General features: G+C 36.1%; 1 protein-coding gene across 23 annotated transcripts in view; it reads left to right on the forward strand.

The window, feature by feature from the left end:
- Positions 1-23,158, forward strand: part of MYCBP2 (MYC binding protein 2) — a 209,376-nt gene that overhangs the window by 78,741 nt on the left and 107,477 nt on the right. For 15 of the 23 annotated variants that reach the window (XR_012040402.1, XM_072850013.1, XM_072850015.1 and 12 more), the window contains exons 19-31: positions 301-324; positions 4,544-4,663; positions 5,117-5,198; positions 11,406-11,523; positions 13,550-13,754; positions 14,111-14,264; positions 16,736-16,908; positions 18,010-18,135; positions 18,237-18,364; positions 19,846-19,937; positions 20,993-21,127; positions 21,210-21,293; positions 22,543-22,639. Coding sequence is in view for 22 of the 23 variants with exons in the window: in XM_072850013.1 (XP_072706114.1) it covers positions 301-324; positions 4,544-4,663; positions 5,117-5,198; positions 11,406-11,523; positions 13,550-13,754; positions 14,111-14,264; positions 16,736-16,908; positions 18,010-18,135; positions 18,237-18,364; positions 19,846-19,937; positions 20,993-21,127; positions 21,210-21,293; positions 22,543-22,639 (1,538 nt within the window). In the remaining variant the exon portion in view is untranslated. Of the gene's footprint in view, positions 1-300; positions 325-4,541; positions 4,664-5,116; positions 5,199-7,027; positions 7,152-8,751; positions 8,914-11,405; positions 11,524-13,549; positions 13,755-14,110; positions 14,265-16,735; positions 16,909-18,009; positions 18,136-18,236; positions 18,365-19,845; positions 19,938-20,992; positions 21,128-21,209; positions 21,294-22,542; positions 22,640-23,158 lie in introns of those variants that run through there. The other 8 variants (XM_072850018.1, XM_072850035.1, XM_072850036.1 and 5 more) reach the window with 4 other exon arrangements.

Below are 23,158 nucleotides of genomic sequence, written 5' to 3' on the forward strand. Positions count from 1 at the left end.
TTTCTCAGTATTGCAGTTTTACTTGCATTCAGGTCAGATAATGGAATAAATGATTTGGCCCGTAAATTCCTGTTTGCATTTACTTTTTGGCTGAGCTGAACAAGTAAGACAATACTGGTACAAAAATTCAGGACACAGTTATTACTGAGTTTGTAATTAGAATGCAAGTTTATTATCACATTATCATAAGTGTTATGTACTTGTGATTCTATATATCAGATTTCACCTGTAAGCTCAAGTAAGGTCTGTAGCAACCTCTAAGGCATCCAACAGACTTACTTTTTTTTTCTGCCCTCATAGGTTGGATGATTTTCACAACCAGAGGTAGGTTTCTTTCTTCCCTGCACTGCAGCTATAATATTGGTTACAGATATTTCAGCTGAAGCCTGTGGTGGACACACAAGAAGCTGCAGTCACAGGCTGATTTGTTCAAGTAACGTTGTTGTGTATAAAGCCTGTAGATGATACTAAGGCATTCAGAACATCCTGTGAGGGTTGAACATCACAGATACTAACCAGTAACTTGGCTGATACACTTTATTTGGGTAATCGCTGCTGAACTGAACAAAGATTTGTGGGCAAATGATGTGGTATAACGAGAAAGTTATTCTAAGAATTTTTTGTGTATGGTCATGTTGCATTAAAGCTTTTCATCTGTGGGGAGAAGAAATGCATTTAACATCTTTAGAAGCGTTTTTTCCCTCCTCCAAAGATAGTCAGTGAGAAATGAAATATCATCACCCTTGCTGCAGCTGAGGAACACTAACAAGATGTTTTTCCTCTGGTTAAGACCAAGGGTCCGAGATGCCATTCTGTAACAATGTTGGGGATTTTTTGCCAGCAGAACTCTTATTTATAGGTTATGACTTCACTTACTGTTGGGACTGAATAAGCTTTTTCTTCATTCCTGAAAAGCAGGGGTCTCTTTTTGTGGTAGCAATATCAGCCAAGAGAACTTTTGAACATGTTTCACAGAGTGAAAAACTGTCTTCAGAATTTAAGAATTTTCTAAGGAAAATGGAGGGGGGGGGGGGGGGGGGTGTTGGTTGTATTTCCAGTTATTTCGCTTTCCTTCCCCAACTGTATAAGAGAACAAAGATGAAAACCCATCATTGTGAAGTTGTTCATGGAGCCCACCCCTCAGTGTTGACAGCAGGAAGCACTTTGGAGCTTTTCCTTGGTGCTTTCTTCTCTCTCAGAGAGATGAAAGAGTCAGAGTTTCTGTTAAGTGGTAGTCCAGCTGCATAACACTGGAATTACTAACTTGCTCTGCTTACAAGGTTCCATTCATTCAGCCAGAAGAGTCTCTGCTTCAGTAGTCTTTCTTTCTATGCTTCCCTTTTAGGAACAGTTGTTTTGATGTTACTTCTAATGAAATGAATATGTGCACGATTGTTTGAAGAAAAGCAAGCATGTATGTCCGTAGTTAAAATTGTTCCTCGAGACACATGCAAATAAGCTTTCTGCATCTACCTTTCACTCACATATCTAAAAAAATTTTCACTCTCTGAAAGTACTGAAAGGAAAGGGGATGACCCAATTTATTTGCAGCCTTATCTCTAAGTGTAAGAGCTTGTAGAACTCGGTTCTCCTGGTCAGTGCTGCTAGAAAAATATAAGCCTTGGCCCTGTAATGGAGTATACAGGTAAACAGTATAGCCCAAAAGTATGCTGTAAAGCTAAGTAGTGATATTGTATTTAGTTTTGTATATTTTAGTCAAAAGACTCTTTTTTTCCCTAAACAAGACTAGCTGAATCTTACTTTTTTTAGTTAACAAGGGTTTTCTACTTACTGCACATAAATTATTTTAGAGTGCTTATCAAGTTCTGAAGATCCAGCCGATTCAAAACTCATGAGGCAGTTACTAACCACAGAAAGGAGGCTGAGAGGAGTTCCATTTTCAGTTTGCAAATTTCGCACTTAAGCAAAGTAAGATATGTATGGAAGTCAGTTGCTTCCATTCCTGCATTCTTAAAGGCTTTGAGAAGTTAGCTTTGGAATTTGAAAATGCCAACTCTGTAAAACATTTTCCTTTAAAATAAATTTATTTCTTGGATAAGGAATTGCAAAATTTCTTTAATGTGAATGTACTTACCTCTACATCTTACACAATAGTATTTAGTGTTTCCTTAAGGGTAATACGGTGTTATGCTTTCATTTGCAACTTTGGAAAAAATGGGAATATATCTAGAATCATCTTTTATTTAAAGGCAATATCACATATTTATAATTTGAGAAAACAGAAATCCTCAACTATTTGCTAGTATTTGTTGAAGCACTTAAGAGCAGTATGTTTTTCTTACAGTGAGGCAGGAAATGCACATGTATCTGTTCAGGTGTCTGCAGATCACTTCATAGGCCACTGTTGTTACATGACCAGAATATGACTTCTGCTAAATTTTGTTAATATGACTGTGTGTAGGTGACATGGTTGCTGTGTGTCTGGTTCATTTCACTGTAGGAAGTGCATGCAGCCATGACACATACTTACTGGACATGTGCATTCCTGGCAAGTGACTGTTCAAGTGCATTTGGACAGTGGGAAAGCTTACATTTTTCATTAGAGTCATCAATGATTGAGGGAGGAGGGGAGACAGGGGCCACAGGTAGATTTCCAGAACAATTTGCTTTTTTCTGCCTCTGTCCAAAAAGCTTGTGTGAAAGAGGGAAGCAGTAAGTAGGCTGCTTGCTGAATAAATAATTCTGGTGGCAATACTGACCCTTAGAACCACCTCTTGATTACTTTGGCATGTAGAGTTTAATGCAAAAGTAGGCATAAAAAGTTCAAAGGTACTATATTTGAGAAATAGCCAAATTGTTGACTAAAGTACTAGAAGCATGTTAAGGCAGAATTACATGACTAGGAGGAAAAATTCGGGGGGGGGGGGGGGCGTGGGGGTGGGTGTTGTTGTTAAATAGTGGTTCTGTCTCTTTGTATTTGCTTTTGTTGTTAATACAAAAAAAGCTGCAGGCAGACCTTCAGAAACATTTATTCTAATGTGTATGCAGTCTGGTAGTACACAACTGATGCTGTTGGGAAAAAAATCAAAAATCCCATGGCAATTCTTAGAGACAGACAATTCCTTTACCATGACTCCATTTCACACATATCCAACATGTAGTGCAAGTGTAATTCTTTCTGATGAAGGGCATCCACATTTTCAAAGGGATTCCTTACCTATGCTATTAAACCCAATTCTTCAAAAGCATCACTTAATACTTATACACATTGTTCCTTTACAGATGTAAAGTACATGGAGATTCATATAATTTCTGTACTCAGTCATCACTAGAAAAGAGCTTTATTTCCAGAACAGTAAGATTTGTTAAAACAAATGTGATGCTGCACACAATGAATAACGAAGTCGCAGAGTTCAGTCTTCCACTAATGATTATTCAGGAAAACATGTAGAAATTGTAAATACAGATTTAAATTAATGACACCTTGAATGCCTTGAGCAGCAATTGTTTCCCTGTTTAATTTTGTTAATAAAGCAGTAATTGATCAGAATTATCATAGAAAAAATGTGGAGTCTCCTTTGTGCAGTTATTTTTCACTTCATGTATTTTCTCTCATTTGTCTATGCTAGAGATAGTGTGACTGAAGTCATACATGAAATTTTTCATTGTGAAAGTGCGCTTTCTTTAGAGCTTTCATTGCCTGCTTTCTACACAGGTATAGGTGTTTTAATGGTGATGAGCATGTTGTCTATTTCTCTGTCATGTTGTTTCCTGTGAGTATTAAGAAACCACCTTCCTTTGTGACCCTGTGACTGTATATTTAATTATAGTGTAATTGTTAGATGACGTAAACATTCTGATTTCTGGAGAAGATAGTGGCTTTCAAGAAGTTTATAAATAATACACTTATTTGTCACTTCAGTGCTTTTATGTGATGCAAGAGCAGTTTGACTTTAGGAACCAATAATGCACTTCATACTTGCTAAAAGAAATCACAGAAACAATATCTAAAAATGCATCTTAAGCAGACAGGAAACAGATGTGCTAGTAGTGAGTATGTTGGCACTGTTAGAAATGAGCTGCATAAGTAATTGTTAGTTATGTAAAACAAGTGCTATATGGCCAAGTTGGAGTCAAGTAAAATCCTTAACAAGCAGTAATTGAAAAAAAAAAACCAGACCAGGCTATGCCTATTGATTTTAAGTACAGTGCTTTCTGTCTAGTTCATAATGCTATTTTATTGAAGAATGAAAGTGGTGGTTATTAAGCAAAACTTCTGAAGTTGTTTGAATTTCCTCTTTTGCTGGTCATTTTTGTCTGCTCTCTGGAAGTTTCTGCCTTGGAGGATGTGATATTTTCCAGTGTGTAACTTTGTAGTAGGTTGTTTAGAAGTAGAGTTTCTGTCATCTTTCACATCTACTTTGATGCCACATTTTGAGCTGTCTCTCTTACTATTCTGTGAGTTCTTTCTCCTACCTTACAAATGGCGGGGTGGAGAGTTACTTACTATTCTTGTTCTATTCATTCTTCTAATATAACTCTTTTAGAAGACGTGGTATATAATTATAAGTTTTGTTTATAGATGGAAGTGGAGAAAGAGGTGAGAAGGATGCCAGCAAAATCACAACCTATCCACCAGGGGCTGTCCGCTTTGACTGTGAACTGCGAGCTGTACAAGTCAGTTGTGGATTTCACCATTCAGGTAAAAATAAATAAATCAATGTTAATTATAGTGTAGAATTTTTGTTGTGGTTTTTTTTTTATGTTGTCATATGTGTTTTCACTGCTTTATGTTTCATTTTCAATAAGGATGTACATGGGAATGTTAAAGGTTGAAAAGGTTGCAGTCTCATTTTGTGCCTACTACACTGTCCTTCAACAGTGAAAAGGATTATAAGTATCATATATTGAGTTACATCAGAGCTTTTAAGCAATTTTTGAGTCATTTGAAAACATCTGCATGGCACAGCTCTAGCCCTGCATAGAGATGCTAGCTGGGATGGGCTGTGGAATCTGGTATAGATCTCTTAGTGTTTCAGTAGGGATCATTAACTGCGCTGCTCAGAAAGGCTAACCAGCATTGGTGCAGTACCATGTTAACATGTGCCTGTGTCAGAAAAATATTATTCTTTTTTTGGTGTTTTTTTTTTTTCAGTGGTTTTGATGGAGAATGGTGATGTTTACACATTTGGATATGGGCAGCATGGGCAACTTGGACATGGTGATGTTAATTCCAGGTGAGCTGGTAATTAAAGGACGTGATTGTGTATTGTTGTACTGTTGCATAGAAAGTGGCTAAATTTCTGTTCCTCTGTAGCTAGCAAGTGTGAAAACTCAAATATTGTCCAAATAAAGTTGATAAGCTCTTGTTCTGCACTTATTTCCCATAACCCCCTGGATATAGATACAGTAACAGTACTGTTGTACTGTGTAAGTAATTTGTTTAATACATGAAGACTTCTGTGCATAGTTATTAGCATAACTTTGATAATTGAATTTGAAATGCTTCTCTCTTCAATTCTCCCCACATATATGAGAGAACGACATTGAAATCTCATTAAGACTTCGTTATTTCTGTAAAATACTACATATGCAATAATTCAAATAGTATGATGTTGTAAACCTCGATTAACCTGTTTCTGTTACACCACTGACAGTAGTTCATTTATGATAAAATCTCATTTTTGTTTATTATTAATCTCCAAAATTAAGTCACTAAGCTTGGGTCTCGGCTGCACTTTGTAGATACTTATTTTGGATGTCAGCGTGAGAGTGATGTGTGCTGTCTTTGTGATCAATGGAAATAGAGAAATCAAGAGAGTGTGGAGAGCTATTTCTCTAACCATCCACTACTTAATCTACTTTAGGTATGCTCAGTAGCTGTGTAAACTTGATGGGCTTGATCTCCATTGACTACAGTGAGAGCATAGACAATTAAATATAGGTGTCTTTAAGGGTGAGATTGAGCTTCACATTAGTATCTCATTCTTAGTATCCTATCTACTCACTAAAGTAAAAAAATCAGTGTTCTGCCGTAAAAGAAAATGTAATAATGTTGTTCTTTGGGCATGTACATATACCATATAACACATAAGACAGGGAATTTTGAATAGTAGGAATCATTGAGGCTGTGTGTATGTCCAGTAATGCCCAGTATCCTTATGTGAAAGGCATACAGAGTGGAGCATCCATGACCTGTCTTCAGTTCTGTCATTTCTCTTGTAGCAGTGAGATGAAAATTACTGAACATCTATCCTCCTAATCTCTTTGGAGACTTCCAAATCATTTCTTTTGTCAAGTTTCTGAAGAAATCTTCATCATCTTAAAACTTTCATTGGATTCACTAAACAAAAGGGGGAGAGGGAAGGAAGAAAGTTTACTGGAAGTGTTACTTTGTATTGACTGCTGTGCCTAATGGTAGTCTCTAAACTGTTACCTCTACTCAGTTTGCATTGGATTGGTGAATGCAGTCTGTGTTTCTGCTTATGGTAGAGCCATATCACAGATAAGTACTCTGTTTTTCATTCCTGGAATTTCTTGGATACTTGCTCCAAGCTACAGCTCCTTTAGCTGGGAATTCAAGTCACTACTAGCATAAGGCCAGTTTCTGTCTTAAAGACTGAAGAGGTACAAACAGCAGTGGCATTTGTACTGGTAACTTACTGTCTCCTATTTCCAGCTTTGATGAAATCGCTTGGCTTTTCTGAAGGCATCGGAGCTATCTGCTGTATCTGTCAGAATTTCAGGCAGTAAACTCCACATCTGTTGCTTATTTAGACAGAAACTGGATGGACACCAAATGTAGTTCCAAGTGAGATCCTAGAAGAGAACATGAAACATCCTGTGCCAAAGGATAGTGCTTGACCAGGCCTAGAAGCTGAGGAGGTACAAGTGACTTGGCACTGACCTTTGTATCATTCTACAACAGACCCTAGAGAGTGTCTGAAAAAAGCCTTGAAGAAATTTGGAGTATGTCCTGTGCATGAGAACTGGCTATAGTACTATATTGCTGTTTAGCACCATCATTCAAATGATAATTTCCTCATTGATGTACTTCTTTTTCCAGCTTTAAGTAGAGATCTCTCCTCTGTCCTCACAGTAAGGGATTCAGAGAAGGAAACAGGGAATCCTTATGCAGAGTTCCACCTCAGTTGGGACGCAGTGGTGCTCAGATGGCCAGCTCCAGCCAGGTCAGTGGTATGTCAGTCATGCAGTGTGTCACATTGCCTGTATTGACCTCAGGAAGACCATCATCTTCTGAATCCAGGAACTGATACTCTACTGTGTTTCCAGGAGAGAGAGAGAGAGAGAGAGGGGAGGAAAAAAAAAGGAAGTAATATTTAGGCAGCCTAGCTAGTATATCTAAATATGGGGGTCCCTGAAAACAAGAATTGTCAGGGAATATGCAGGAACTCTCATTTTCATCTAAGGGAGCCATCTTCATTGCCAGATGAAGCAATGATGGAAGTTCCTGGGCAGCGATTGATGACTTATGCTTTCAGAGACTTCTGTCTTGCAGTGTAAAGATTTAGTAGTGAGACTATATTTTAAAAAGTATTGAAAATGCTTAACTATTTTGAATTCTGTGCACTGGTCCAGACATGCCTTTCTCCTTAGTTAAGGGGATTCTGGACTCCTTGTTAGAGTATGGTAAACACCACAAATTGTTCCTCCTGCTTCAGTAGGAATGAGGCATATTACATGGACTTCAGACTATTTTTTATGCACACAAGCAAACAAAACAGCAGATGAACAGGACGATGTGGTTCTCAATAAACCATTAATAGAACTGAAATACTGTGGAGGAACAAGCAATATGCACAAGGTGGTGGTGTGTTTTGTTTTTTTTTTTTCTCCAGCAAAGACTTCAGCCATTCACAGATGAACCACTTAAAAATGCAAGTGATCTGGTTCCTGGGAGGTCACTTTTTCCATATCAGCATGCTGGAGCCATTAAACTAGTCTGCGTAGACTTTCTGTTGTAAAATCCACAGTGGCAGATGTTGATGAGCTATTCACTACATGAAGGATTTGTCAGTCTCTGCTTATATTCTCCTCAAATTAGATGCTGGTGGATAGAAACTCAGTGGAAGCAAGAAATGCCTTGCAGTATCTAGTGTTGGTGAAAAATAGCATGTCTTGTATTCAGGTAAACAAAGGCCTGTTTGTTGCTGACACTTCTGTCAAGAAGCTGGGACTTCAAACTCCAGGATCTTTCTGTTATTGTTCAAAATCTACCTCCATTTCTTGTACAAACTGTTGACTTCAGTATTATGTTAGCAAGCACATGATCTGGCAGTCAAGCTCCAGAAATGGAACAACGGAAGAAAGATAATCCTGACGTGATTTTGCTTCCAAAGGTTCAACAATAACATGGAAGAAAACTGAGCAGACCTTCCATGGACAGTCAGCTATATTCTATTTGAAGACAAAGCATAGACTATATCATATTAACATCTCTAGAAAAAAAAATGTGTTCCATCATCTCTGATAGGACCGTGTTTCTAGGTGCATTGTCTGATTATTTTACTTCAGCAGTGGAGTGCAGGTCTTATTTACATCATTTCACCAAACTTCCAGTTACCTCTAAAATCTAAAAATCTCCTTTTTTTTTTCTTTTCTTTTTTTTTTTTCCCTAATCAACTCTGCCTGCAATTGACAGAAGTTACTACTGGTTTCCTTTTACCCACTTCACAGTAACATCCCATGGTGAACCTGAATTTACAGCACCACGGTCAGCTGCCCCAAGTGACATCTAACTGGACCTGACAGCCAGCTGTTGTCTGGATAAGTACCATGGACAGCGATTGCTCGAACAGTTAATGCAGGACGAGTTTTCAAAGACCACATCTGCTCCCAGAAATTCTTACCCTTCAGGATGGAAGAGAGTTTCAGTGTGGACAGCCAAAATGCATTTGGACCTTCTGCAGGATCCTGAGTTAGCTGATGCATGTATATCTGCTGGTTTTCATTCAGCAATCTTACATTTTCCCAAGGGATCTCAGGTTACTTTCTGTATAGCTGAGGTTGGTCTTTTGTGAATGACCTGTGTCATATCCATAAGCCAATGAATCTGTGAGTTTGACACCAATGTGTCCTTCAACTTCATCCCAGAAGAATGCTTCTTGCTTTCTCCCATTCAAATGGAGCAACCCTGGTTGTCAAAACTTTGTCCAAAAAGTCTCTCAGACTCTTAAGTGTCTATGCTGAGCTTTTCTGTGTTGGGTTTAAGAGGGATAGGGAAATACTCAGTAGTATCACAGGTTTTAAATTCCATATACATCAGCCAAACCGGCTTATTGTATTTTTCTAAATCCTTCCTCCTTTTATGAAGTGAAAACTATTTTTCTGTAATTTTACTTTGGTTTTTTTTGACGTAGTTAAGTGTCTTAAACTTCTTCCTGTTAATTTCTTTAGTTGATACACTGTAGTTGGCCATTCCAAAAGCTGGGTGATCTTAATGAAAGCTGTTTAAGAGGATAACGTATTACATCTCTCTACATTAGTTGCTTGTCTGGTTTTGCTCTGCTGCTGCCAAAGGAATATTATACACAGAGTTCAGATAATGTTGCTGATAGATTCAGTTGGCAAAACAGAAAGATGAATAGTTTTGGTGATAATAGCTTAGCTTTCATGCATCAAATAGATGAAATGTTCACTTTTTTAGATATAGGATTGATAACTCCATGCCTGCAGCTATCATAATTTTGAGGGAGAGGAAAAAAAAAACTTTAATCAAAATATTTCACTTTAACAGGAATGCTTTTGGATTAGTTCTTAATTATGTTGTGTTTCTGCTTCAGTGTCTTTTTGAGCTTCTTTAAGTTAATGGGAGGCAAATGTAATGTTTCTTCTGTTTTTAAAATGTTTAATTATTGGTGCTGCTAGACTTTGCTCTGTGTGTCTGTGTATAACCTTACTGGTGTCCAAACCCATGTGCCTATAGACCAGCAAGGGTTTCTAAATTTATGAATGTCATGTTGTGCACCCTCTACCAAATTTTATGCTACCCTTCAGTCTCACCATCTCCACTAGAGTGACCCACTGGAAGCTACCTTCACCACGAAGGAGTAATTTCTTTCTGTATACCTGTGTTCCCTCTTCTTCAGGTCACCAGCCTATCTTCATGCTGCATCCCTCTGTTCCACATTCCATATGTTCACATCTTCCCATCTACCCTTTCCCTACTGAACACATGATGCCTCTCCCTCCTGCTTTCTTGACTTCCGTTTTACCTGCAATTCGGCCAAAACCAGAACATGCATATAACCCATCTTTTTGCACATCAGCTCCTAAACAATCGCTAGGTAACCATGGGCTGATGCTTTTTTTTATTCCAGCATAAAACAACCTGTTCTTATTTTAGATTAACCTACTTTGAAAGTGTGTGTTTAAAAGTAAGTTTAACTAGTGCTGCTGTTCTCTGGGGTCAGAGTTCCCAAACACAGAGTTATTTGGGAATAACTTGTTCTTCAAATTCACAGTCTTTCTAAGTCCATGATAAATTTGAAGTCTAGGTAGACATTCATTATGGAATTCAAAGTCTGGTACAGTTCTTGTAGGCTCCTGTTCACTTTGTTGGAATTGAGATAAAAATTTTAGTTTAGTATCTCATACTTCTTTCTTTTTATCTTTTCTGCTATTTGTGTTCTAAGTCATCACTTCAAGTTTTTTTTCTTTTCTTCTTGAACATACTATTGGGGTTTTTCCTTTGTTTTTACTGGAATGGGAAATTTATTTTCTTATACCTGTCCATGTTTGAGCAGATCGATTAGACTTTTTCAGATCTTTCTGGAAAACAGTTTGGAGAGGTTTGTTCTTTCTTCAGTCTATGAGTTTGATGGAGAGCAGTTTTTTAATGCCTTATTCTCCATTAGAAAGCTGATGGAGGTGGGTAGACCTTCTCTTTCTTTTATTATTCCCTAGACAGTGATCTCAGGAGGTCCATATCAATATTGCTTCTGGTAATTGTACTAGCGTACCAACCACGTAAGGCTTTGATTGCTTCATAATGCAAACAATTTTAAGTGTTTAACCAGTGTCCTCACTACAGAATCTTTTTTACTGCTACAGTTCATTGCAATATATTTTATGTACATACATATATACATACACCTATATATTAGTGTAACTACAGTAATGTTAATGTAATCCTACAATTATACATTAAGTTAACCATTTTTATTCTGTGCTAATTTCTGAGTTTAACTGAAGAGAGGGTACTTGATCTGCTTCCCTGTAACAACGGCATAAACTTGAATATCCAGTACAGTCGTTCAAACCTCTGTGTATTTAATATGTAAGATGTTGCTTGACTCTGGTTCCATATAGTATGTGAAAATAGTGAATATATTTCACAGTGGTTGGAATCCTTATAATACTGATGTATGTGTTAAATGTTTCATAAGCATGTATTGATACAAAATTAATTTATTTTGATATAGGGGATGTCCCACTTTGGTGCAAGCATTACCAGGTCCTAGTACACAAGTTACTGCTGGGAGCAACCATACAGCTATTCTCTTAGTGGATGGCCAGGTTTTCACATTTGGAAGTTTCTCAGTAAGGAAATAATAATATTTACTTATGGGAATAAGTTAATGTATTGTTCAAAGACCTTTCAAAACTGTTTGCTTATACTTGCTCTTATAAAACTGTTCATGACTTCTAAATGCCTTTTGTGTCTGCTAGTTAAAAATGGGGCCTCTAATATTGTTGTGGTTAGAAAAGCAGGATGCCAGAAATTCTTGGTGGTTTTTATATTTTAATGAAGATGGTGATTTAAAACTGGGTTATTTTATAACGTGCACCAGTTTTCTCAAACTCTTATTGTTGCAAGCTCAGTTGCAAATAAGTATCTGTTGCACATTCTATTACCTGTCTGTCTGCATTCGTTAGAAAAAATAAGCATCCTGTTTTCTTTCATAGAAACTGCAACGAGTTCCAGAAGATATGCTTACACTTGAGGGAACATTATTACTCAGTATAACACAGCATAAAACTGGTAGTCTAGCTTCATATCTGCATGGCATATATTCTCCTATGTCCATGTGGAATCCATTCTTATATTCACTGAATAAGCACTTCAACATTGTTTAGTTCCCCTTCGTTCTGATTTTAGGCCTTTGTGCCTCCTTGTATTTGCAAATACCCCCTCACTGCAATCTCTCCAGAGCTGTCTGTTGGTCATGCTTTCCCACTGAATGGCCTTTCGACAAAAGCTAGGAGTATAGGTATTGAGCTATTTTTATATGCTTTAAAAACTATGTACTGCCAAACATAACAGAAGATAAATTGCTCCTTTTGAAATCTGTCTTTTTACGAAAAATTAAAAAATATGAAGACTGAAATTCTAAAATTGGAAAATCATGTTTTGAATTAAAAGTGTGCAACAAGATGGTTCTTACATTAGGTAATATTTTGTTATTTTTCAGACTTTAAGAGCTTTGGTGTCCATGTTTTTGTCAAAAGTGACTTGGACACGTAAAAGTTTAAGCTTTGTTGACTTGCAGTGAAACTTAGCCCCTGAAAAACCAACTTCACTCTCAGAAATAGGATTTAAAGGCCTGTTTGTTGACTGAGGGGTTTTTGTTTTTCTAAAAGAAAAAATAAATTTAGACCATATTTAGACCACCTGTTCTATGCGTCTGGTTTTAATATTGTAATGCTTGAAGTTTGTTGAAAGCCTCGTAAAGTCAAGACAACCTCAAAAGCAAGCATGTGTTTTAGTGAAGATATTTTCAAGTTTACTTACATACAGTGTTACGCAGAAAGAGAGATGAGTAACATGCTGGACGTACAGTATTTGCTGTACGTGCATGTTTCTTCTCCCTTACAGTTTTAAATAAAAAGTTACCTTGACTTCATTAGCCTGCAGTGAATTTCCTTTGCCTGAGTGAGGTAGATGGAGTCTGAAGAGGTTTATTGCAGCAATTTTTACTACATAGTTAGGTACAGTATAGGAGCTGTTGGTTCATCTCTCAGTAACTAGATGTACATAGGAGATAAGGCCCTAGATCTCCAGGTCAGGATGTTGATAAGCATATGCAGAGGTGCTTGCTTAGACACTTTATGCTCTTTTTAGCTCAAGTTTGATGTGCTGATTGGTTTCTAGGTACTTTTAAGAGGTATTTGCTCTGTAAGATTTACAGTCCATATAAGTTCAGAATTGAGTGGAATTTAGACTGTCTGAATCTGAATGTAGATTTATTATTTTTTTCTCCTATTATTTCGTTCCTTGTTTAGCACTGAAGTTATTCAGATATTGAGTATGAAAGGAGAATAAATGCTTTTATATCTGTTTCTGAAGATGGAAAGAAGGGTTATCCATCATGGAGAGTTTGAGTTGCATTAAAAAAAAAAGCTCACTCAAAAACCTAACTTAATAGGGAGGACATTATCTGTCAATAACTTGTTCCTTGTATTTAAATGTGTAACGCTTCACTTAGAGTAGCCGTTGCTTTTTGAAGGTAATTTTGTGGTAAGCTATCTCTTCCAGATTACTAATTTTGTATGTTGAAACTATCAAAGTAACTTGTTCATCTTTGAGACTTACTGTTACTTACTAATTCTTGTATTCTCTCTATAGAAAGGTCAGCTTGGTAGACCAATTCTGGATATGCCCTACTGGAACGCAAAACCAGCACCTATGCCTAATATAGGCTCTAAATATGGACGCAAAGCAACATGGATTGGAGCGAGTGGAGACCAGACTTTTCTCCGGATCGATGAAGCTCTCATTAATTCTCATGTGCTTGCTACATCAGAGATATTTGCAAGCAGGCATATAATAGGCAAGAACTCTTCTAGAATATTTTAAATGCTTATAGAAGTATTGGAGAAAAAATAGCATCGGTCATGTGAACAATAGAGGAGTGACAAGTCAAAAATGCGAATGGAGGGAATTAAAATATTTTGACTTTTTAGTTATAGTGCATACGGTGATCCTAGCTCCTTTAGAAATGTAATTTTATTAAAAATAGGAATGTAAAAGTCCAAACTTTTCTTGCACTTAAATCTCACTGGGGTTTATTTTTTGCTGTAGCAGTACATCTATTCTTCCCTACTACATTAATGCTTCATGCATAGAAAATGCCACGTAATGAGTGGAGTCTTCATGTTTTTCTGCTCTTTTTGCTCCCTGATCTAGGTTTGGTACCAGCTTCAATATCAGAACCTCCTCCTTTTAAATGTCTTCTGATAAACAAAGTAGATGGCAGTTGCAAAACATTCAATGATTCTGAGCAGGAAGACCTTCAAGGTTCTGGTGTGTGTCTGGATCCTGTCTATGATGTTATTTGGAGGCAAGTGTGGATTATAGCTATTAAAGTCATAGTACAGAAATCCTTTTTAAAACATTTTGGGAGGCTGGAGATTTGATTATGCTCATTTCCCTAGTAAATGAAAAACAAATTTTAATCTTCCATGTATCTTTTTTCACATTTTTTGGATGATTTGTTCAAGTAAGCCCAAAACAAACATCTTCTCTTGCCTGAATTTTTTTTTATTTCCTTTATTTTTTTGCATCATTCTCATTCCAGTCTCATGATGTTTGGGGGACCCCAATCTATTCTGCTTATTTACCCTTTTTATTCTTCTCTTACTTTCCTCCATCTACTTAACACATTACTGAATATTTTAGTTTTCTTGCCATACCCAGCTTCCACAACCTTGTGTCTTAAATCTGCATTCTTCTCTCAGGCATTAGTGATTAGGACTTGAATAGGAGAAGGTGTGGAGTAATGATATTCTTTTAGTTCTGATATTTTGAGAGGTCAAAATAAAGATACTTATTTACGTGACGTAGACATTCAAATTACGGTCTTTGGGGATGGTTGCTTTCAGAGGAGTCTTTGAGCAGTCATAGATCATAAGCCCTCATTCCAAAATAGAATCATAACATCCAATTCTTCTATAATGATTTAAAAGCTATGTTAGCCAGGATTTGGAAGAGAAATTTGAACTGTCATCTGGGTGCAAGTGATGGATGATGTTTAAACTGTTTGAATACTTGGGCAAAACGCGAATAATCACTTACAGTTAGAATAAAGCGGGGAACCAGCTAGTCTGCGTTCATTTGGAAAAGATAGTATCATGTAGGATCATATCTTTAAAAGATCATTATGTCCATAGGCTGTTTGCATCCTACTTTGGATGTCTTCATCCAAAATCGAGATTCAAGAACTTAATAGCCACTTAACACTGAAGCGTGCATATTTGCTAGGCATGTTCCTTTATGACCTCTGAAGTTCCTTGGATGCTGTAGTCCTGCATTATGCACATCCCCAGGTTTGTAATAGCTAGGTACCAGTTCTTAAATTATGCTGAGATGTGAAATAAGGAAGGGTAGTACCCACATCCCTTAAAGCTCTCGGTCATGATATTATCAGCATGATTAAAACACACTGAAAGACTCAATTTACAAAAAATGCAGTTATCGATGGCCATGGGAAAGCAGCAAGTTTCAGGGGAGAAAAGATGATGACACTCAACTTGGTGTAACACACTAAAATGGTTATTCAGCTTGAGGAAGTTCAAAGTCACATGTTAAAGATATTATTATGGGTAAACATGGGTTGAGGTGTTTTATTGTCTTGCAACATTTTGGGGACTGTAGAACTAAATCTAGAGCTTAAATACTTAACTGAAGAATGGATTCTTGGAGTCTGTGCAGATTTATTTCTGTGTTATATCCCATTCTTGTTTAATAGAAAATACTAAAACAGTCTAAAGAAAAGACATGTTAATGCATATGCATATTAGTAGTGAAGTATTTGGTATATTAATTATTATTCCTGGGCATTTTTATCCATGCCTATTTAAATGAAGAGGGCAGTTTCTGTGTACAGAAGAGACAGCATGCTTGATTACATGGATTTTAAAGATTTTCCTCACAGCTTTGTGACTTACTTTTTCAGTTAGTAGTGAAATTCAAGTGGTTAAATAATTTCATATGTATATTATGTGTGTGTGTATAAACTTGCACATTGCTAACTCATTGAAATCCTGAATACATATGGTGTCTTATAATATTTTTAGTTAAAACTATTTCTTTCTCTGTTAGTTAGACCATCTTAGCCCCATTTGGACTTTTAGAACAGTGTACCAAGTGAAAATTCCTTTTGTGCTTACTCAGAAGATTCTCGTAGGCCTATGTCTTCGAACTGTTTCTTCCTTTTACATAGTGATATCAAAGACTTCTTTTTTTTCATTTTCTTTTTCTCCATGTTAATCTATAGTATAGAAAGTCTTTGTATTCCCTTGTTTATGCTGCCCTTTTCTATAATCCCTTAAATAACCATAAGGTGATGTTATCCATTTTAAAAAGCCCAAACAAAATATGTTGGATTTCTCAAGATCTTTTTACTCTTACTTGAAGGTGAGTAACCCTTTTACTTTCAGTTGGCATCCTTATCATTTTTGAGCACATCTGCCATTTTATCTAGTACTTTGCTAGTTACTTCATGCTTCTTAATAGATTATGCCGTTTTAATATTTAAGAGCTTTAAAAAGTGTCTAACATTTTCTGAAATGTGTAAACCCATATGACTTTGACTTGAAGTACAATAAGAATGGTTTTGTGTCTTTCCATTTGCTAGTGTGTTAAGCTAGTAACGTTTATATGTATTCGGTGTAATGATGCTCAGTTTTAAGAGTTTGTACTAGCAGATCTACATTTTACATTAAATAGCTTATAAAATTTAATTATCAGTTAGATTTTTGTATTTTTTTACTAGGTGAAAGGTTTTTTTTACTCTGTTTTGTCTTGCTCTAGGTTTCGACCAAATGCTAGGGAACTGTGGAGTTACAATGCAGTAGTTGCCGATTCCAGACTTCCCTCAGCTCCAGACATGCAATCCCGGTGTAGTATTTTGAGTCCAGAACTTGCTCTGCCAACAGGTTCCAAAGCTCTAACCACCAGATCTCATGCAGCTTTGCACATTCTAGGTATACATTTATAGTTAATGAGTCAGAAGCTTAGATGAAATTAAGAGAAGAAACATTACTTAATGTATAACTGAATTGTAATCTAACAGCTTTCTGACTTTTTTGAGTTAAAATTTTACTTTGTAATCTTTCACCATTGCTCTTAACACATGATCTGGCTGCTACACATTAATTTTAATCAAAACAGTTCTCTTCTGCCATCTTAATGATGTTAGAGGATTTTAGAGTTATGATGGAACCTGCTACTAGAGGTCAGCAGAATAAAGTAAGAGACCTTCATAGGTGATCTTTTTGGCCAGTCTGCAGAATAAAGTCAGTTCTACTAAGTTAACCTGGAGTCTCCAACAGACAGGAAAAAAAGTGCTCTTAAATAAGCTATTTTTATTTTCGAGTAAATGTAATATCTAAAGTTAAACTTACTCTTTGCAGTTTTGTATAATGGGGCACTAAGAGTAATATGATTTCCTTTTGTAGTCTAAAAAGCTTACAAAACAAAAAGTAATCTCAGTGTGTTCATGTATAAACTGGCCATATGCAACATACCCAATGCTTCAAAGCACAGCTTTGGAAGTTATTTTAGCTCACTTGCTCACTGATTGTGAAGAGTGATCAGTTCCTTGTCCTGCTCCCTTCATTGTGTGTTAGAGATGTGATAAATTTTAATTTGAACAATACTTTTCTGTGTCTGAGTCAGAGTAAGGCATGTTAGGTACCCATGTATATGAAACAAAATGCTTTTCATGAAAGCTCTCAAATCTGCCCATAATTCAGTCACGTCTTCAACTCTTTTTTGGGAAGGGAAATGTAAAAAGGAAAAAAAAAAAAAAGAAGGTGTTTCTGGCAATTTATTCACCACTGAAAAAGTTGCAAAGTAGATTTAATCACATTTCTTGGTTATTCTGGAAAGTGAATAAATTAAATGAAATCACTCTTTGATAGCAAACCTTGAGATTCTACAGTAGTGACCCCTGACCTAATCAAAGCTATAATGATATTTGGTAGCGTATGTGTGGTTTAGGGACAAAACAGGTTGCTTTGATCTTTTTAACTGTAATCAACAATAAGAAACTTTGAGTTGTTCTTGGTTTTGTTTTCTTTTAGGTTGTCTTGATACTTTGGCTGCTATGCAGGACTTAAAAATGGGTGTAGCAAATACAGAAGAGGAGACTCAAGCAGTAATGAAAGTTTATTCTAAAGAAGACTATAGTGTTGTTAACAGATTTGAAAGTATGTACACAGTAAAATTTTATAGCACAAGCTGATCAGGCTTGTGGAAGAAAAGACTAAGATAGATGAACTGTATTTTTGTTGGTTTTTTTTTTCTGCAGGTCATGGAGGAGGGTGGGGTTATTCAGCCCACTCAGTAGAAGCTATCCGTTTCTGTGCTGATACGGACATTTTGTTAGGTGGTCTTGGTCTTTTTGGAGGTAGGGGTGAATACACTGCTAAAATAAAGGTAAGTTTTTGGTTTTGTTTTAAATAATATTATGTTTCAAAATCAGAACTTTAGAAATGCCACCTAAAACCATTATTAATTTTATTTCTTCATGAATGAGTGGTTTACTGTATATTAAAAGCATTAGTAATAGAAATAGAAGAAGGCTTCTCAGTAAGAAGTAATGAACCTTATGCAGGTAAGGTGGGTGAAGTAGACATCTGAGAATTACTGTTCTTAATTGTCAAGAATTGGCCCATTCTTACCTTCACTGAATGCCAGGCCATCTTACAGGTGTCTTAAGCAGATGTGGCAGTGGGTAGAATGGTTCTGTGATCTATTTACACAAAGCTTAGAGGTCCACCTGCAGAAAATTGGTGTTGTGGGCTTCAAGTTAGAATCATGTTGTATGTCAGAATACGTGACGGACTGCTTCTCAAAAACAGAAAAGAGTGCTTATCAGCAGCTGGTATTCCTTTGGTACCAGCTGAGCCATTGCTTCCCACTGTCCCTGCCACTTCTTTCTCAGGCTGCTCTCAGGATAGCTTCTCAGCTGGGTTTCTTTAACTGAGAGTGAATGACACTAAACATACTTAACTGCTTTGTGCCAAATGTGAGGCCAGTTAGGGCTGGAGCATGTGCGCTGATTTAAAATAAATAAATAAATAAACCTGGCTTTGGATAAAAAAGCTCACATAAACACACAGTGTGAAGCTACTGCTAAGTAGATTCTGTTCCTCCATTTAATAGGGTTTTCAGAAACTCCCTGAAAGACATTGTAAAGGAAGGATTTAATATCTTTCTGAGATTTATATTATACGTGTATATTTGGAATATGTTATTGTTGTTATTTGTCATTTACTGGGTTATTGAGTTTTCTTTTTCTATTTTCAGGTGAATAGGTATTAAGGTTTGTTTTAGGGAAATGGATGGCATATGCTTAGCAGTAGTATTTGTATAAGGCAATAGGAGATCCAAAATACGTAGCTGTACTTTATTCTAGTTTAACACAATGACTGAGAATTGCAAATGGTTAAGGAAAGCCAGGAAACTTCACAAAAAAAAAAAAACCCATGACTAATGTTTAAATACTAAAGGTAGTAACCCTATGAAAGCACTCTAGTATTATTTTTTCAATTTGTTTCTGGTTGTCTAGTATTAGCTTATAGCCAAGATAAGATTTGCCAGTCCTACCACAGATGAACCGTGTATTAAATAGGCATTTGCAAGAGAAGTCATAGACATGTATTGTGCTCCTTTTTCAAACTGGTCAAACTGTAGAAGTGATTTTTGACTGAGTGTCTATTGCTATTTTTTAAAAGTTAATGATATTACAAAATCCTGACTTCCAGATGGGAAATTGCCTGTCAGCAATAGTAACTTGTGATTACTTTTGGGAAGGGGAAAAAATAGTAGTAGACAGTTTCCAGAACGCCAGACAGGAAAAAGTGGTATGATGAGGTTTCTAAGACATACTTTTACCTTTTTTCTTGCTCCACCAGTTATTTGAATTGGGTCCAGATGGGGGAGACCATGAGACTGATGGAGACCTCCTTGCTGAAACAGATGTCTTAGCGTATGATTGTGCTGCTAGGTAAGATGTTTTCCTTACCTGCTTCTACCTACTTCTTGATCTTTATTTCAACTTTCTTCATACCCATTTTAAAATCACTTTAAATATCAACAGAGATGATCTACATCATTAGAAGTTCGTAGCAAGTGATGTAAAATTTACACTCAAAGTGTGTTGGGTAAAGTAGTAAAACACCAAATACCTTACCAAGGCATTACAGGACTAAATTAAAAGAAGGAAAAATCATCTCACACTTGCTCTTGTATAAATCAAAGTCAAATCCCATATTCCTGTGATGAGAAGACAAGACAAACAACATGTCGCAGCAGCTCTTTTGAATACTTCTATCAAAAGGATGCTTTCAAGCACAAATGGGTATTTGCATTAAACAACTCATCATTAAACTTATTGTAATATGAAATTATCATAACCCAAAGAAGGGTTATTGTGCTTCATCTCATTAGAATACAAGCAGTTATTGCTTGAAAGATTTTGTGCATATGGATGGGGTTAGCCATTTTTTATCTGCTTTTTCATTCCCTGTTATGAAATAATTTAACATTCAAATCATCCATGACTAATTCTTTGAGGTTTAATTCTTATGTATCAATACCCCTAAATATATATTCTATTACTTTCTTAAATATTCATGCATAGTTCCTAAGAATTTATGTATAGGCTCTTGTTATTTACAAAAATTTACCCAGAATTTTCTGAAATAGAAGAACATAATTAATACTTTACTTGCAGTATTATATATTAAATGTAATTGGGTTTGTGTGTGTTAATTTTACTTAATCTCTACTTACTCTGTTTGGCATTTGATATCTGATTTTTTCAAAATGCAGGATCAAGCTAGACTTAGGCATTTGTAGGTCCTTCTGAATTATTATTTTTTTAATAACTACAATATTTTTCAACGCCATATTTTTAAATGCTGAATATAAATAGGTAATTGAGATTAATAATTTAATTCCATTAATTTTCAATTTTCTTTTATAAGCAGGGTGTAATTCGTTAAAGATAAATCTGAAAACTAATTCACATATATCTCTTTCAAAATTTACTTCTCCCAGAGAGAAGTATGCAATGATGTTTGATGAACCAGTACTCCTACAAGCTGGCTGGTGGTATGTAGCCTGGGCAAGAGTGTCAGGACCTAGCAGTGATTGTGGATCTCATGGACAGGCCTCTATTACTACAGATGACGGGTATATATTTTTTTCTCTATTTTTTAGTGCAAAAGAAGAGGTCTATATTGCTTGAATATTAATTGGATTATTTCTCTTTCAGTGTTGTATTTCAGTTTAAAAGTTCCAAGAAATCAAATAATGGTACAGATGTTAATGCAGGGCAGATCCCGCAGTTACTATACAGGTAATATTTTTACCTCTATTTAGAACAATTTATTGACACGTTTTTTAAACAGAGGCCCTGTTAAAGTAAGCATATGTTTCATGAAATTATTATTGTAATAAGTTAAGGAAATCAGTATCTGAAAAATTTAGGGAAAACTTAGTGTCTTCGAGAAAAGTAATAAAACCATTATACCAACATTTATTTCTTTGCAGTTTTTTTTTTAAGAGGTCATTCTTCATATATTATGTTCTGAGACTTTCATTTAGTTCTGTAGATCCTCATGATTTCATCTAAAAATGCTTCATTTTTTTGCTAGTTGGGAAGCATTCTATTTAGTAGGCCACAGTTTAGGAGCAGTATACTATCAAACAGATGATTTTAATGCGGGGGAAAAAAAAAAGCCAACCAAAAGCGAATTGTGCTTTACAATAAGTTACCATAAATTTATTATTCCCATATAAATGTTATGTAACTCTGTTTTAAAAAGCAAGAACTCTTTCGCTGTATTGCTAATATTTTTTTTTTCAGATTTCCTCAGATATATACAAGACCTAATTTTTATATTTTATGTATATATATTCCCCCCCTGCCCCCACACTGATTCTGAAACTTGGAATTTCTTCATACCCATTCTCTTGCTATGTCCTTTCTAAGCATGTCCTTTTCAGGGTCCTTTATCAGAACAGTTCACTCTTGCAGGTAAGCTTTGTGTCCATAGACCCCTATCTCTCCAGAGGAAGGTTTCATTTTGACTGATGCACATAAAGTCCTGGCATAACCTGTTCATCATTTGGGTGATTTCTATGGAGAGATGGCTGTAGCCAAAGACAAACAAGCCTTTGGGCTTCTGAAGGAGGGATATGGCTGAAGAGCCATGAGTGGCGCAAAAGGAAAGGTGCTGCAGTAGCAGGTGCTGTCTGTATTTTTTTTACCTCCGCATATATTTTACCTCCACAAAACTAGTGTTCTTTAAGAAATAACACTTCTAGTCTTAAAAATGTTATCTGAAGAAATACAGTAAATACTTGTAATAATTTCATATATACTTAGATCTCAACTATATTATCAGTTGTCACAGTTCTGGCAGTTGAATGGAATTCAAGATATTTGATTGCTGGTCTAGAAGGATTAGGAACTGGAGGAAGTTACGCTGAAATCGAACATTTTTTTGATAATTAACTTTTCTTCCACTTTTGTTCCACTTGAACAATACAGACAGTAAAAACTTGGTGCAGATTTCAAGTCAGTTCTTAAATTGTTCCTCCAGGCTGCCAACAAGTGACGGCAGTGCGTCCAAAGGAAAACAGCAAACCAGTGAACCTGTGCATATTTTAAAGAGATCTTTTGCCAGAACTGTCTCAGTGGTGAGTATTATCAAGAATCTTCTGTTTCCTGCAAGTTCATTCATACGTAGAAAACTGGAAGATGTATGTCTGGAAATAATTAATGATTTTTTTCTGTCTGCTTTATCAAGCAGAAGTTAGTTATACTGGCGTATAGAACATTGTAAATTTTTGTACTTTTTCTAAAGATTTCAGATGTAAACTTAAATCTAAGCTAAGCTTGGTATTGACCTGAGGATGACAGCCTAGAAATGTATTTGTTTACAAGGTTTAGTTTACGTTTCGTGTGTTAAGCTATTTAGTTTTGGGAGTTTTGGGGGGCTGTGGGGTTGAGTTCATACTTACAGGTTGTATTCAATGTACAAGACTTACTCCCTGCCGAGAAATTAATATTAGCAGGCTTTTCAGAGTTTTGAGGGAGCTTTACTACATGCTGCCTTCCATGGCTTTTAAATTACTGTAACTAATTAGTCATTGGTGAGATTCATCTTCCTTTTGGATGCATTCCGATATACAATGAGGATCAGATAGCATTTAATT

Source organism: Ciconia boyciana, chromosome 1 (assembly GCF_034638445.1).
Source record: "Ciconia boyciana chromosome 1, ASM3463844v1, whole genome shotgun sequence".
Lineage (NCBI taxonomy): Eukaryota > Metazoa > Chordata > Aves > Ciconiiformes > Ciconiidae > Ciconia > Ciconia boyciana.